Source organism: Macaca mulatta, chromosome 20 (assembly GCF_049350105.2).
Source record: "Macaca mulatta isolate MMU2019108-1 chromosome 20, T2T-MMU8v2.0, whole genome shotgun sequence".
NCBI lineage: Eukaryota > Metazoa > Chordata > Mammalia > Primates > Cercopithecidae > Macaca > Macaca mulatta.
In genome coordinates, this window is record NC_133425.1 from 5,467,502 (window position 1) to 5,483,145 (window position 15,644).

The window sequence follows — 15,644 nt, forward strand, 5'->3', positions numbered from 1 at the left end:
TCCAGCCTCCCAAGCAGCTGGGACCACATGCATATGCCATTACGCCTGGCTAATTGTTGTATTTTTTGTAGATATGGGGTTTCTCCATGTTGCCCAAGCTACTCTCGAACTCCTGGGGTCAAGCGATCTACCCGCTTCAACCTCCCAACGTGCTGCGATTGCAGGCAAGAGCCACCATGCCCAGCCTAGAGGAAATTCTATGGCAGAAAACTGAGCTGCCCTAGGTCCTAGCCAAATGACTACCTGAAGGAGGACCAGGGGCTGCAGTTTTGGCAGCAATCCAGTGGTGGGGGGAGGCGGGGGCTCCCAAACCCAGGGACTCTCCCCTGAGCTCCTAGCACAAGCCACTTCCTACAAGCCCAGAACTCCAGGCCAGACTTTGCCTGCACCTGTTTGAGCTCAGAGTACAGTCCCTGCTCTAGAGGCATCCAAAAATACCCGAGAGAGAGGGGAACAAGGAGGGGCTATCTGGAAGAAAACAGGCTAGAGTCTTCAGAGGGCTGAGAGAAAGAACCACTTGGCTTAGCATTCAAGGCTCTTCCCAACTGGCCCCAACTCATCAGGGTGGCCTAATCTCCCCTGAACATGAGCCCCACATTCTAGCCAGAGTTAGTGTCATCCTGTCCCTGACAGTGCAGTGCTCTGAGCTTCCTCACCTCCTGGCTTTTGTCACCATCTTCAGATGTCTCTGCCTGCGCAAATCATCTATCATTCATTAGACATTGTTGACTGCCTTGAATGAGCCAAGCGTCGTGCTACACTGTTAGTGATGAAACACGGGCAAATTAAACAAATGCACAGCTTCCACCCTCCCCAAGCTAACCGTCCAGCGATCGTCCCCTCCCTGGAAGTTGGGCTGAAACCCTGTCCCTCTGCACAGCCAACCTTCCCAACCATCTTCTGAACTTCAACCAGAGTGAGCGGAGGCTGCCGGCTGGGGGTGTTAGTTACATTTTTTTTTCAGTGTGTGTCATCTCCCCAAATAGAAGGTCAGCTCCTGAGGGCAGAGACACAACTCGTTCCCGCCTGCACAGTGCAGCTGGCCAGGACCTCACAGGGCTGACAGGGGGCTGAGAGCTGGGCCTCGCAGGGAGGGACCCACAGCTGCCTTCCACCTCTCCCTGCTCTCATCAAATGCCCCACTCTCTGCTCCCTGCAGTCCCTGAGGCATCTGAGTCTGAGATCGTGCCATACCCTCATGCTTCTATTTGATCCTTTTGTGCCCTCATCCTTAACCCGAGTCCATCCTGCTTTTCTAACCTAAAGGGGGACTCCCTTTAGGAAGCATCTCTCACTTCTTCAGGACTTGGCACCCAATCTCTCCTCTCCTGCCAGAGCTGGCCACAGCCTGCACTCATTCTTTGCTCTTTTTTTTTTTTTTTAAATACGGGGTCTTGCTCTGTTGCCCAGGCTAGAGTACAGTGGTACAATCTTGGCTTACTGCAACCTCAACCTCCCAGGCTCAAGCCATCCTTCCACCTCAGTCTCCAGAGTAGCTGAGACCACAGGTGTACCCAGTACATCCAGTTATTTAAAAAATTTTTTGTAGAGACAAGATCTCACTGTGTTGCCCAAGCTGGTCTGGAACTTCTGGGCTCAAGCAATCCTGCTGCCTTAGCCTCCCAAAGTGCCAGGATTACAGGTGTGAGCCATTGTGCCTAGCCTATTAATTAAATATAATAAATTACTGCTTTAATTCTGATGTAATTTGGTGCTTTCATTCTGATTCTTCCACCCTCCCTGAGATGGGGTGGCTCAGCAATGGCTGCTCTGGGAGTCCCTCTGTGAGGGACGATGAGGAAGTGACAGGCAACAGGCATGTCCCTAAAGTAGGGGGGCAGCTGGGACCTTGACTCCGAGTAAAACCACCTTCAGGGTTGCAGAGGGATGACAGAGGCTGAAACCAGATGGAACAGGACTTCTCTGATCTTAGAGAAGGATGACAGCACAGGCTGCCACCATCGAGGAAACGGATCAGTTTCCAGAAATTCAGTTAAATCCATCCCATTTGCTCAACCGCACCCCGGCCACATCCTGCGGAGGACACCCAGCTGGGGATGAGCACAGGGGACTGGGACCTCTCGAGCACTGGGCAGATCCTACTTAGCAGCCGTGCTCATCAGGACTCCACTTCATTCATTCATTATTTCACCCATTCAGGACCTGGACGAGAAATGCCTGCTATTTAGCTCAGTCCCTCTGCACTCAGAACCGGTGAACTATTCACCACCTCTGTGTTGAGATTTAGGAACTTTGGGTAAGACCTTGCCTGCCAAATGGGAAATTCCATCTTAGAGACTTCTTCCTTGAGCTAAAATCTTCTGAATGCTCTGAAACACAGACAGACTTGAGCAAAGTGCCCGTCTGTGCTGCGAGTCACTGGTCTCCATTGCAATGAGCTGCAGCTCCTCCCCTGACCAGGGTCTTGGTAGCAGGGACAGGGGTCGGAGCAGGGGCCCAATGTGGGTAGGGAAGGGAGACCCAGGAGGGAATGAAGGAGCCAAATAGGGTGAAGGCAGAGTCTGAAGATCAACTTTTAGCTCTAAGAAGACAGGTGAGGTCAGGGGTGAGGTCCCTGAGGAGCCTCGGGGCAAACTCAGGGGAGAACAGAAGCCAGCCCACCACCTTGAGCCAAAGTGAGTCCTCACACCAAAGTGAGTCCCACCAATGCACCACGAGATGGCACAGGCCTCACAGCCAGAAACACATCATGAAGGGGACCTGAGGCTGGACTCCCATCCCCAGTCCACAAGGAAGAATGAAAACCAAAGTCAGCTGCGTGCAGTGGCTCACACCTGTAGCCCCAGCACTTTGGGAGGCCAAGGCAGGAGAATCACTTGAGCCCAGGAGTTTGAGACCAGTCTGAGCAACATAGTGACATAGTGAGACCATGTATCTACAAAAAGTAAAATTAGCTGGGCGTGGTGACACGTCCCTGTAGTCCCAGCTACTCTGAAGGCTGAAATGGGAAGATCACTTGAACCCAGGAAGTTGAGGCTGCAGTGAGCTATGATTGCACTACTGCACTCCAGCCTGGGAGACTAAGTGAGACCTTATCTCACTTATAAAAATAAAAAAGAGAGAGAGGACTATAGTCATCATCTGGGTAACTCAGGCTACGTGTCCACTGCATCAATTTCCACTTTAAAAAGCTAACCCGGCCGGGCACGGTGGCTCATGCCTGTAATCTCAGCACTTTGGGAGGTCGAGATGGGCAGATCACGAGGTCAGGAGATCAAGACCATCCTGGCTGACACGGTGAAACCCCGTCTCCACTAAAAATACAAAAGAAAAAATTAGCCGGGCGTGGTGGCAGGCGCCTGTGGTACCAGCTACTTGGGAGGCTGAGGCAGGAGAATCGCGTGAACCCAGGAGGCGGAGCTTGCAGTGAGCCAAGATCGCACCACTGCACTCCAGCCTTGGTGACAGAGCGAGACTCCTTCTCAAAAAAAAAAAAAACAAAAAAAAACGCTAAATAGGCTGGGTGCAGTGGCTCACGCCTGTAATCCCAGCACTTGGGAGGCCGAGGTGAGCGGATCACGAGGTCAGGAGATCAAGACCAGCCTGACCAACATGGAGAAACCCCGTCTCTACTAAAAATACAAAATTAGATGGGCTTGGTGGCGCATGCCTGTAATCCCAGCTACTCAGGAGGCTGAGGCTGGAGAATCACCTGAACCCGGGAGGCGGAGGTTGCGGTGAGCCAAAATCGTGCCACTGCACTCCAGCCTGGGCAACAAGAGCAAAACTCCATCTCAAAAAAAATAAATGAAAGTTAAAAAAAAAGAAAAAACTTTTCTCAGCCAGGTGCACTGATTCACGCCCATGGGAAACCAAGGCAGGTGGATCACTTAAGCCCAGGGATTTGAGACCATCTTGAGCAACATAGTGAGTCCTGCCTCTCCCATAAAAAACAAAATTAGTCGGACATAGGGTAGTCCTAGCTACTCGGGAGGCTGAGGTGGGAGGATTGCTTGAGCCCAGGAGGTGGAGACTGCAGTGAGCCTTGATCAACCACTGCACTCCAGCCTGCACAACAGAGTGAGTCCCTGTCTCAAAAAAATAAATAAAAAGAAAAGGGAAAGAAAAAAATGTTCTCTTCCTCTGTAAACCCATCTGCTTTTAAGTTACTGTTGCTGGCCTTTATTTCTCCCAAACTTAATTTTTAAAAGTTTCTATGTCTAAAGATGTTGCCTCCTCATCCTCACTAAATACCCTCAAACCCTCCTCATCGGCCAGTGACCTGCTGGTTGTCAGAAGCGACAGCTCCTCTCCCTCAGCATCTCTGTGATATTTAATCCTCTGGCCACCCGCCTTCTTCTAGAAGACCTGGGCTTGCAGGTCACTGTCTCTTCTTGGGTCCCTTCTTATCTACCTATCTTTCTGATAAATTCATTTATCGTCTTTCTCTTCCTACTCCTCAAACTCAGTGTCCATCAAGGATCGGTCCTTGAATCTTTGCCTCTCCCTGGTACAGCTCCCTGGGTGACTCAGAGCCTCCGTCTCATCTTTATGTAAATGCATCTCACTCCTAAATGCCCTGACCTGACATCCCTCCTGAGCTGCAGTCCTGCCTTTCTAGCCCCTGTCACCTCCATCCAGATGCACCACGAGTAGCCAATCTTCAGAATGACCCAAACTGTGCTTTTTTTTTTTTTTTTTTGAGACAGAGTGTTGTTCTGTCACCCAGACTGGAGTGCAGTGGCGTGATCTCAGTTCGCTGCAACCTCTGCCTGCCAGGTTCAAGCGATTCTCCTGCCTCAGCCTCCCGAGTAGCTGGGATTACAGGCTCATGCCACTATGCCTGGCTAATTTTTTTGTATTTTTAGTAGAGATGGGGTTTCATCCTATTAGTCAGGCTGGTCTCCAACTCCTGACCTCGTGGTCTGCCCTCCTCAGCCTCCCAAAGTGCTGGGATTACAGGTATACATCCAGCCCTGAACTATTTTTTTTTTTTTTTGAGGGAGGGTCTCACTCTGTTGCCCAGGTTGGAGTACAATGGTGCAATCACAGCTCACTGCAGTCTCAGCCTACCGAGCTTAAGCGATCCTCCTGCCTCAACCTCCCAAGTAGCTGGGACTACAGGCACCTGCCACCATGCCCAGTTCATTTTTTCTATTTTTTTGTTTTCTTTAATTTTCTATGGTGTCCAAGCTGGTCTAAAATCCCTGGGCTCAGGCCATCCTCCCGCCTCTGCCTCCCAAAGTTCTGGGATTACAGGTGTGAGCCACTTCACCCAGGCCCAAACTGAACTCTTAAAATCTATTCCCCTCTCTCATGTTCCCAGTCTATTTTTCTGGCAAGATCATTCTCCCAGCGACCTCGACAGAACCTATAAAGGCCCCTCCCTGGGCCTGGCTCCCAAGCTGGGAAGGCCAGGAATTCTACACCAGCTGTCAACTGGGTCCACCCCTTCTCTCCACTCCCAACCCCTCGCCCGGGTCCACACTCCCTCACCTACCTCTCTGGTGTGGCTGACTAATCAGTCTCCCCTCGCCCTACTCTTCCTACAAACAACTGCCAGATACATCTTCCCGGAGCCCTTGGTGGTGACCCACTGCCCACTGAGCAAAGCCCTGCTTAGCCTAACAAGGCCCTTCACACGTCAGCCCCAACCTTGCCTTCCAAACACGTCCCACCACCCCACTTCCATCTGCCCACCTTCCTGCAAGACAGAACAACGTTCCCCTTTCCTGGGTCTTACCAGAGCCCAGTTGCTTTGGCGCCTGAGTTTGCTCCTCTTGTTCCCTCATCTCAGAATTCCCTTCCTGCCATCTTTCTGTTCTGAATCCTGCTTTCCTCAAGGCCCAGCTCAAATATTCCCTCATCCGTAAAACCTTTTCTGATCTGATCCACTCAGCTCAAGATGGTGTCCTCCCTGCCTTCAACCCACCTTGCTTTCCCCATGCCTCCCCAAGGACACTGATGTGTGTCCTGTTTGACCAGATTCAGCTACGTGCAAGGCGGAAGACACCTCCTCTCCCCTACTGGACTATAAGCATTGAGGACAAAATGCCTGTCGCAATTCCCCTAGCACCATACCTTAAACACAACAGGGACGCAGCACACGCGGGATGGGCTCACGAATGACGAAGCCTGGTGAAGTGTTTGAATGAGAGGGTTGCACACACGAGCGATGTTTACAGGGAAGGGGTTGTGCTGCGATGAGGCCTGGATTTGGGTTTGGAGCAGGGCATGTGCCCAGGAGACAGAGCTAAGCCCAGGCGCTCCATCCCACAGCCATGGCCCTCCCGGCTCCCCACTCCGCCAGCCGCCTCGTTCCAGCCAGGATGTACACAGCCTAGCCCTGTCCTTAGCCCTGCAGGCCAGGTCAGAGAACGGAAGCAGCTGTCCTCCTCCTGTGTCCATAGGCTGACTCTCCCCAACCCACCATACCCAAGCAGGCACCAAACAGCCAGCTGGATGCTACCGGCCTCATCTGGACCTCCCTCTGGGGGATAAGTGGGTAAAAGCACCGGCCAAGGAGTGCAAAGGACTGAATTCCAGCTCTGGCCTGCCATGAATTCACTGTTTGACCTTCACTGTAATACCCGGATGTGGGACAAAACCAGCAGTTCCTAAACAGCAGTTCCACAGGCCACCATGCCAGGTGCCGCTTTTTTTTTTTTTTTTTTTTTCTTGAGATAAGGTCTTCCTCTGTCACCCAGGCTTGAGTACAGTGGTGCAATCACAACTCACTGTAGCCTTGACCTCCTGGGTTCATGTGATCCTCCCACCTCAGCCTCTCCTGTAGCTGGGATCACAGGCATGCACCCCTACACTCAGCCAATTTTTTGTGTTTTATTTTAGAGACAGGGTGTCACTATGTTGTCTAGACTGGTCTCAAATTCTTGGCTTCAAGTGATGCTCCCACCTTGGCTTCCCAAAGCGCTGGGATTACAGGTGTGAGCCACTGTGTCTGACCAAGGTGTCACTTTTTTGAGGGATGTGTTCATTACCACAGCCCAGTCTAGTGCATTCCAGGCTCACTGTGGGACCAGATGTCCCCTACAGGCTTGCCCAGCAGCACCAAATGAGGAGTCAGGGAACCAGCTGTGGGGAAAAGGCTTCTGGGGTCTGTTCTCTCCCCAAGACCCCTGAGCTTGCTGCATGTTCTCAGCAGCCCTCCCACGGCGGATCCTAGCATCCGGGCTGCCCTGTTGAGGAAACTGGAGTGCTGGCCTCTTTCCAGAAATAACCAGCGACGGGTGGGAGAGAAAGGGGCGGGAAAAGGGCTTCCTGACCGTCACTCTGCACCCTTGTCTCACATGGCAGGCGCTGAGCCGTGGGCACTCACAGGGGGCAGCCCCAGCATGCACCAGCCCTTCGCCTCTGGGGTGGCCGAGTGGGGCCAGGACAGATGGGCAAGTCTGAAACTATGGCTGGAGATGGAGGAAGGATGAGGGATGGACAGGAATCCCCAGATCCCCAATCTCCGTATCAAGCAAAAGGAAGGACAACAGGAAGCAAAGAAGTCCCAAATTCTGCCTTTAGCAATAAACACCAATGGCTTAAACCCAAAGAAATGCTTTCTCGGCAGACCCCACTCTCCAGGGAAACCAAAAGCATAGCTCTTCACCCTGCAAACTAGGGAAGCTCCCCCAGGATGGTCTTATCCACTGCACCCTTTCTCCTCCTTTCACACTCACCCTACAGGGAGAGAAGGGCTTGGGGGTGCAGGCCGGGTCTGCCACAGAGACAGGCTGAGGAAAGGAGAGGACCCTGGACCAGGTGTGCCTGTCACTGACTCGCTGTCCGACCTCGGAAAAGTCTTCCTGTTTCTCTGGGTTTCCTTCCCTTCCCTGGACGGTAGGGAGACTGATCAAATCATTGCTAGGGGCCTTTCCCGCTGCTTTAGGGAGGAACAGCCCCAAACCAGGACTCCCAAAGAGGAGGGCCCGGTGGGTACAAGGGCCTGAGTGCAGCACATCGGGAGGTGGAGACCAGGAATGCCCCACCTGGCTGCTCCTTCCCCGTCCTGGCATGGGCATGGGCGATGGCTGGTCGGTGACGGAGGGGCGCTTGTCTCCTCACAGGGAGGCGAGAAGGAGGGCTGCAGAGCCCACCACCCCAGTCCAGAGCAGCACAGGAGCAACAAGGGGGAAAAGCCGGAGGAGAAGCTCTGCGGGGTCCCTGGCCTAAGAAGCAGGTGGAAGTGGTGAGCGAGAATATCTGCCGCCACCCAGCCGAGGAGCAAGCAAAATAGGGAGGGAAGTTAGCACACAGCAGAGAGATGACGGAAAGAGGTCAGGAGCCAAGTGACCTTGGGGTGGAGTGGTATCTACCGGGGTGGCCCGATTCTAGAGGGGGAGTCGCGCACTAGGAAAGCCTGTCATGATGGGGGTGTGAGGAAGCCACCTTGTGGGTTAGAACCTGCGGGTGGATACAGGAGGAAGCCTCTTCTGGGGTATAGAGTCCACAGAGGGGCAGAGTCCTGATAACATCCACCACGGGGGATGAAACCCACAGCCCAAGCGCTGAGCAGGAGCAGGGACAAAGGGAAGCTTTACGCAGGAGGTTGGGGCGGGGCAGACGCACACTGTGGGACCCAGGAAGGAGAGACAGCAGAGAGAAGAGACCTTTGCACAAGCACCTGCCTGCCTCCTTTCCCCACCGCAAGAGCCCCCAGCAAGGTCTGCAGAACATTCCAGATGGCCAGTTCCCTCGGTGGGAGGAAAGATAAAGGATGTCCCTAAAAGGCCAAAAATTCCTGGGGCCCAGTGTGTAGAAGCCCAGCAGCTGGGGCTGGGCTGCAGCAGAGGAGGGGCCGTGAAGGGAGAGGGTGGCAGCGGCTTGGGGCTCCGGATCCAATTACGCGGCTGTTTCCATACTTAGCCGCCTGACAGCCGCCTGGAATACTCAGCACTCAGCCGCTGCAGCCCTGCAAAGCCCAAATTAACTCAAGGACAGACAAGGGCAGGGCCCAGCAGCACTTGCAGCGGCCAGAGCCCCCCACCTTACATCTTGAATCCCCAAGACATAGCTTTTGCTCCCACTTACTGCCTGCTCTCCTTGCTGGGACTGTGCCCCTGCAACCCCCTATTCAACCTCAAAGACCTGAAAGGCTGGACCCTGGGCCTCTCCAGTCCCAGGTACGAACCTAGGCTCAGAGCCCCGCTGGGAGAAGACTGCCGAGTCATGAAAAGACATGGTGGGAAGTCTGGATCCTAGGGGGATCCCCAGAGCACCTCCCTAAGAGCATTCCCCAGGGGAACCTGGCCTCAGGAACCTTAGGAACAAGAGAGGTGGCAAAACAATCTGGCATCTCCTCCACAGCCTATAGATAACCCCCATGCTGCAACCCAAGCCACCTCTGCTACCCGAAGTGCTGACATGTCAAAGGGAAGCCTCAGCACGCACAGGCAAGCCCCTTTTCTGATGGAAGCCCCCACCCTGAGCAGAGGCTATACTCCAGAACGGCCCCGTTCCTCTTCTGAATTGCATCCAATTCTGTTTCCAGCCCAACCGCCAGCTCTATTTCCAATCTTATCCCAAACCAACTCCAATTCCATCTCACTGCTCCCAACACGGTCCCCACCTTTGCCCAGTGTATCCCCCTCTGTCCTCAATCACACAAACCCAGGTCTCTTGCTGGAGTGGGGCCTCCGCCTTATCACCCACCAGGTGGGAGGGTCACCTCAACGACCTCCAGCTCCCAGACTGTGCTATTTCGTCCATCTCAGAGGCTCCCCCGTCTTGCCTTTGAGGGCCCTCTTTCCCACATCTACTGGCCAGACTCCTCTCTGACCCGGTTCACAGCTCAGTTCTGTTTGCTGTTCCCACTTCCTCTGTCCTCCCTGAGAGCCCTGCAACTGCGCTCCTTCTCTCCAGTACCCAGCTCTTTCTCCAAGGCCCCAGGCCTGGGGAAAAGGGAAGGGTAAGAAGACACCAGCCAACAGCCAGGGTTTGCTATCAGCCCCGACCCCGTACCCCACCCATGGTAGACAGAAAACCTTGGAGGAAGTGTGGGGGCGCAGTCTGGGCTGGGTCATGCTGGGAGGGGCCCTACCTGCTTGTCCTGAGAGCAGGAGAGAGGCCAGCAGGCAGCCGAGCAGGACCAGCGCCCTCATGGTGACTGCCAAGAGAGCCCAGCTGCTCCTCGCCTCTATTTATACGGCCGGCCGTGGCAGCAGGCGGTGGAGGGGGGAGAGGGGTCACACAGTCACTAGGGCAACTAGGAAGGCGTGATAGGGAAGAAGCCCAGACCCCGGAAGGCTGTGCGGAGGCTGAGGCTGCACCACTGCTGTCCCAGCCGCCGGGTCCCAGAAGGCAGGGCCACGGCTGGATTCTCTTCCCCCAAACCCCTGCAGCCCTGGGATCACATGATATAGGCCACAGGGCATGGATGACAGGCATAAAATGGAGCATCCCTTGGGCTCAGGCCATGGAGCTGGGAATCTGAGTCTTCCCAGAACCTGCAATAACTTGACCTGAAGTCGGGGCAGGTTAAGGACCTTGACACGCCTGCACTGGAAGGAGGAAGTTGTAGGGCAACGCAAAAGAAATCCTATTTGACAGCCACTGACCCACATGCTAGAGAGTAGTCAGCTACGGCAAACCTGCAACATGTGACCTCTGAGGTCCAGGCTGCAGCCCTGGAACAAACTTCCCAGCCTCTGGAAGAGAGACAGCACAGACCAGAGGGAGAGGGACACGCTGAGACACAAGCTGAGGCTGCGGTGTAAATTGGAGGATGGAGCAACAGATATCCACTTCCAACGGCCCAGGGGTTCCAGAACATTCAGTCACCTCTGCAAAGTGCTTTTTTGTCTGTCTGTTTGTTTGTCTGTTTGACAGAGGATCTCACTCCGTCACCCAGGCTGGAGTGCAGTGGCATAGTCATCGCTCACTGCACTCGATCTCCCAGGCTCAATCAATCCTCCCAACTCAGTCTCCCAAGTAGCTAGGACAATAGTGCCACCAGGCTCTACTAATCTGTTACAATTTTTGGTAGATGGCCCAGAGAGCCAGTTGTAAGAAGCCAAGCGAAAGCAGGCACTTGCTCGTCTGGTCAGGGGAATGGTGTCACTGTGTGGGGAGGAGGTAGAAGCCAGCTTTGGAAGAAAGGAACTAAATCAGGGCCGGGCACACTGGCTCACACCTGTAATCCCAGCACTTTGGGAGGCCGAGGCAGGTGGATCACCTGAGGTCAGGAGATCGAGACCAGTCTGGCCAACGTGGTGAAACCCCATCTCTACTAAAAATACAAAAATTACTGGGTGTGGTGGCGGATGCCTGTAATCCCAGCTCCTCAGGAGGCTGAGGCAGGAGAATCACTTGATCCCAGGAGGCGAAGGTTGCCATGAGCCAAGATTGTACCACTGACTCTAGCCTGGGCAACAGAGCGAGATTCAGTCTCAAAAAAAAAAAAAAAAAAGAATTAGGCATCTGGTAGGTGCTTGACTTTTTTTTTTTTTAATCTTTTTTAAGAGACAGGGTCTCTGTCACCCCGGCTGGAGTACACTGACACAATCATAGCTCACTGCAGCCTTGAACTCCTGGGGTCCAGCCACCCTCTCACCTCAGCCTCCGAGTGGCTGGGAATACAGGTGTGTACCACATCTGGCTAATTTTTTGTTTTGTAGAAACGGGGTCTTCCTATGTCACCCAGGCTGGTCTCCAACTCCTGGGCTCAAGCGATGTTCCTGTCTCGACCTCCCAAAGCACTGGGATTACAGTCATGAGCTACTGCTTTTTCAAACACGAGGTCTTGGGCCTTTTCCTCTCAGAAGTCCCCTCTCTCTCACTAAGGAAGGAGCTGTTTTCCTTTCTCTTTCTTTTGCCTATTAAACCTCTGCTCCTAAACTCCTCATGTGTGCCTGTGTCCTAAATTTTCTTGGTGTGAGACAATGAACCCCAGGTATTTACCCCAAATAATGTAGCTGCTTCATGTCAGGGACCTCATCTGGGATCCCAAGGTACAACACTCATTAAAACAAGTCAAGAAAACTTACTGTGAACTATTTACGGCCTTTAATAATTGAATAAAGTATATTCCTGTGAAGAAAATTTGGAGCATGTTTGTTTCTCTCTGCCTGGTTTCTCTGAAATGTGGAAACTATCTCAACATCTGGTGGAGGCAAACCAGTGTTACAGCCCATCAGAATGGCTGACAGTAATCAAACTCTAAATGGTGCCGCAGACAGAACCACCCATGGACATGCCTTTTTTCCGAGGACCCTTAGCTCGACCCCAGGAGGAGTCCTAGCTTCTGTTCCCCACACAACGCCCCTTTTAAGCATGAAGTAGCCAGAAAGAGTCGTTGTCAAACAACCCCTAAGAGCAGTTAGGGTTACCACTCCAGAGTGGGGAATGATACAGGAGTTAAGAAGAAATTACTTAGATAGTGAGGGTACAGAAGTCCTCAGTAAGGTTTTCCTTTTACTGAAAAGCAGCCCCAAATCATTTTCCTTTCTAACAAACAGCAGTCTGTAAAAAATCGAGCTGCAGACACAGATGCAGGCAGTTGTGCCAATCATGTTCAAAATGGCAGCTCCATCTTCCCTTCTCTGCCAGCCACATGCACAGTAAGGAGCAGACAAGATGGCCTGGCCAAGGGGAAAGTTCATTTGCATAATAAGATTAGAGTGGAGAGGTCAGCCTTCCCTCCACCCCGCCACCCCCACGATATGTAAACATCATACCTGACTGAACCAATCTGGGAGCCCTGTGTAAATCAGACACCACCTCCTCAAGCCTGACTATAAAATGCGGTGCATCCGCTGCCAGCGGCCTTTTCCTTTCAGAAGTCCCCTCTCTCTCACTGGGGAGAGCTGCTTTCCGCTCTCTCTTTCTTTCTCTTTCTTTTTCCTATTAACCCTCTGCTCCTAAAAATAAAAAATACAATAAAAATAAAAAATATTTTAAAATAAAGATGAGGTCTCACTCTGTTGCCCAGGCTCCTCTCAACCTCCCGCCTCAAGTGATTCTCCCACCTCAGCCTCCTAAGTAGCCGGGACTACAGGCGTGAGCCACCATGCCCAGCCCAGCTCAGCTCATCCTTCAGACAGAAGCTGCCAGAGGCCTCAGCCTAAAAGTCCCCAGCCCCATTTTCAGAAGCCATGCATCCCTAGGCACACCTGCTCCTGACTGTCTCAGACTGACATTCCTCAGATGACTCGGGAGGAAGTGTGTTTGAGAACAAGAGGTGGGGCAGGAGAAAAACCATGTAGCCCAGCTACTCCATTCCAGTGGTCCCATTTCTGATGCCCCGGAGCCAGGGTCGGCCAGCTGCTTCTGTAAGGGGCCAGGCAGTAAACAGCTGAGGTTCTGTTGGCCATCTGCAACTCCTCCACTCTGCGTGTGTAGCTAGAGCAGTTCGCCCCACAGAGATGAACGGATGTGGATGCATCCTGATAAAACTTTATTATAAAAGAGAGGCAGCAGGCTGGCTCCAAGCTGTAGTTTGCAGATCTCTGCCCATACTTGAGGGAAATTATTTGGTGAATCACTTTGTAAAGGAGAAAATCGTTTGGTAAAGGATCACCCATATCAGCACTTTATCAATCCGGGTTTTCCTACATCTGGCTGCTTCACGTAGGGGTTAAGAGCTAGAAAGGGGAAGGTGGTGCACTATCTTGGGGCCAGGGGATGACATGTGTGTGACAAGGCTGCTGTGGATTTGAGCCTGGGAGCATATGTTCCAGGGAGAAATATGTGAGGAGTTTCTTAACCTTTTTTTTTCTTTCTTTTTCTTTTTCTTTTTTGAGACAGGGCCTCATTCTGTCGCCCAGGCTAGAATACAGTGGCACAATCATAGCTCACTGCAGACTCAACCTCCTGGGCTCAAGCAAACCTCCTACCTCAGCCTCCAAGCAGCTGGGACTACTACACCTGGCCATTTTTTTCTTTTTCTTTTTGTAGCAACACAGTCTACCTATATTGCCCAGGCTGGTCTCAAACAATCTTCCTGCCTTGGCCTCCCAAAATGCCAGGACTATAGGTGTGAGCCTGAGAAGAAGAGTTTCTGGGTGGAAAGAAGTAGGTTTAACCCTGAAAAACTTTCTCTGATCAAATGAGAAGAGGTCCCCAGAAGCGGCAAGTCAACGTCACAGTCACAAATGTTTATCTAGAAGACCTAACAGCCACGTCTCGATTGCTAAAGTGTTGCCACAAGAAGGAAGTATTAGGCTTGTCCTGTGTGGTTCCTGAGGGCAAGGCCAGGTTTGATGGGCAAGGGTGACAGGAGACCCATTTTAGCTCAAGGTAAAGGAGGATGTTCAGGTTGAAGCTACCCAGGAGAGGAACAGGATTGATGATAGAGGAGTGTCCTGTCCCTGCCTGAGTTCCAGCAGAGGCCAGCTATGCACGGAGGGGCACTGCTCAAGTGCTTTCCCTCCCTGCTTATGCTTAAATCTGAGTCTAGGGAAGACTCTGGGGCTGGTGCCTCCTGGAGGCCCTCCACCTCCATCCCTACATCATTTCCTCTGGAATTCTGGCCTCACTGGTTTCTGCAGGAGGCGCTTACCTGCATCAAGCCTGGCCCGCATCCTTGTCTCAGGACTGTGGGCTGTCTCTAGGGTGGTGAGGGATTTACCCGCAAGCAGTGTCCTTGAGAAGAGGCTGCATCTGCCAGCAGGCCTCTGCGTGGGCAGGCACTCTTGGAAAGCCAGGAGCTGTGAAGGAAAGGAGGGCTTTTGCACACCGCATCCCAGCCGTTTCAGCAAGGGTCTTGGGGGAGGGTCTGGATGGGCCTCCTCGCCTGCTTCCTTTTTTTCCACTTCACTCGCAGAGGGCTGCTCCTCTCAAAGCTCAAAGTGCTCCTCTTCTCTGATGGAGAAAACCCCCGGGGCAGGGCTCAGAGCCACACGTCTGTGATCCTGGGGAAGATGTGGGCCTCAGTTGTCAGACAGGGCAGCCAGCCTCACAGAACTGCTGTGAGGGACATGGGAGATGCTAGAGGGGTAGATATTTTAATGTTTCATTGAATTGTAACCCACATGCTGCAGGACACAGGTCACGAGTACGAGCTCAGTGAATTATCACAAAGCATGAAGCGCAGGTGATGGTGGGGACGAGGAGTTAAGGTGATAGGAAAGGCCACAGCCCCTTTACCGTTCTGGGCACGCACTTCCTGTGACTCAGTCCCTCTTTGGCAGCCGACTTGCTATATCATGCCACACCTCAAACGGCTCCTCAAGGGGCTAGGAAAATCAGGCTGAACCTGACAACTCAGGCCTCTGAATCCATTTTGTACTCAAGACTGACCCAGCATAACATGTAACCCTCATTGAAAGTATTGTCCTACTTATCTTGGAAATCATAGGTTATCGGTCTTAGAAGGACCCAAATTCCCACCCAAGCAGAAATTCCTTAACAGCCAGCCATCCAGCCTCTGAATTCTCCCAGCAACAGAGAGCTCACTACCAGAGAGGTACAGCTCTGCTGTTCTGAAGAGTGTAGGGCCTAGAACTAGCCACAGCGCTCCAGGTCTCCTCCCAACTTCTAAGTCTCAACTTTCGGCCAAAAACCAGGAAGAGGCTGGGCGCAGTGGCTCACGCCTGTCATCCCAACACTTTGGGCGGCCGAGGTGGGTGGATCACTTGAGTGTTGCAGGCCGAAAGAGTGAGGGTCGTGATCAACTCTGTATACCACTGGAGGCTATATGAGTAAACAGCAAACTGTTCTCATGAAAGCAGGATGTT

General features: G+C 52.7%; 1 protein-coding gene across 5 annotated transcripts in view; it reads right to left on the bottom strand.

The window, feature by feature from the left end:
• SRL (sarcalumenin) overlaps window positions 1-15,644 on the bottom strand; it is a 67,998-nt gene that overhangs the window by 46,113 nt on the left and 6,241 nt on the right. For 2 of the 5 annotated variants that reach the window (XM_077985395.1, XM_077985396.1), the window contains exon 1: window positions 10,010-10,107. The exons of 2 other annotated variants lie outside the window; for them this stretch is intronic. Coding sequence is in view for 1 of the 3 variants with exons in the window: in XM_028841606.2 (XP_028697439.2) it covers window positions 10,010-10,070 (61 nt within the window). In the remaining 2 variants the exon portion in view is untranslated. Of the gene's footprint in view, window positions 1-10,009; window positions 11,102-15,644 lie in introns of those variants that run through there. One more of the 5 variants, XM_028841606.2, reaches the window with a different exon arrangement.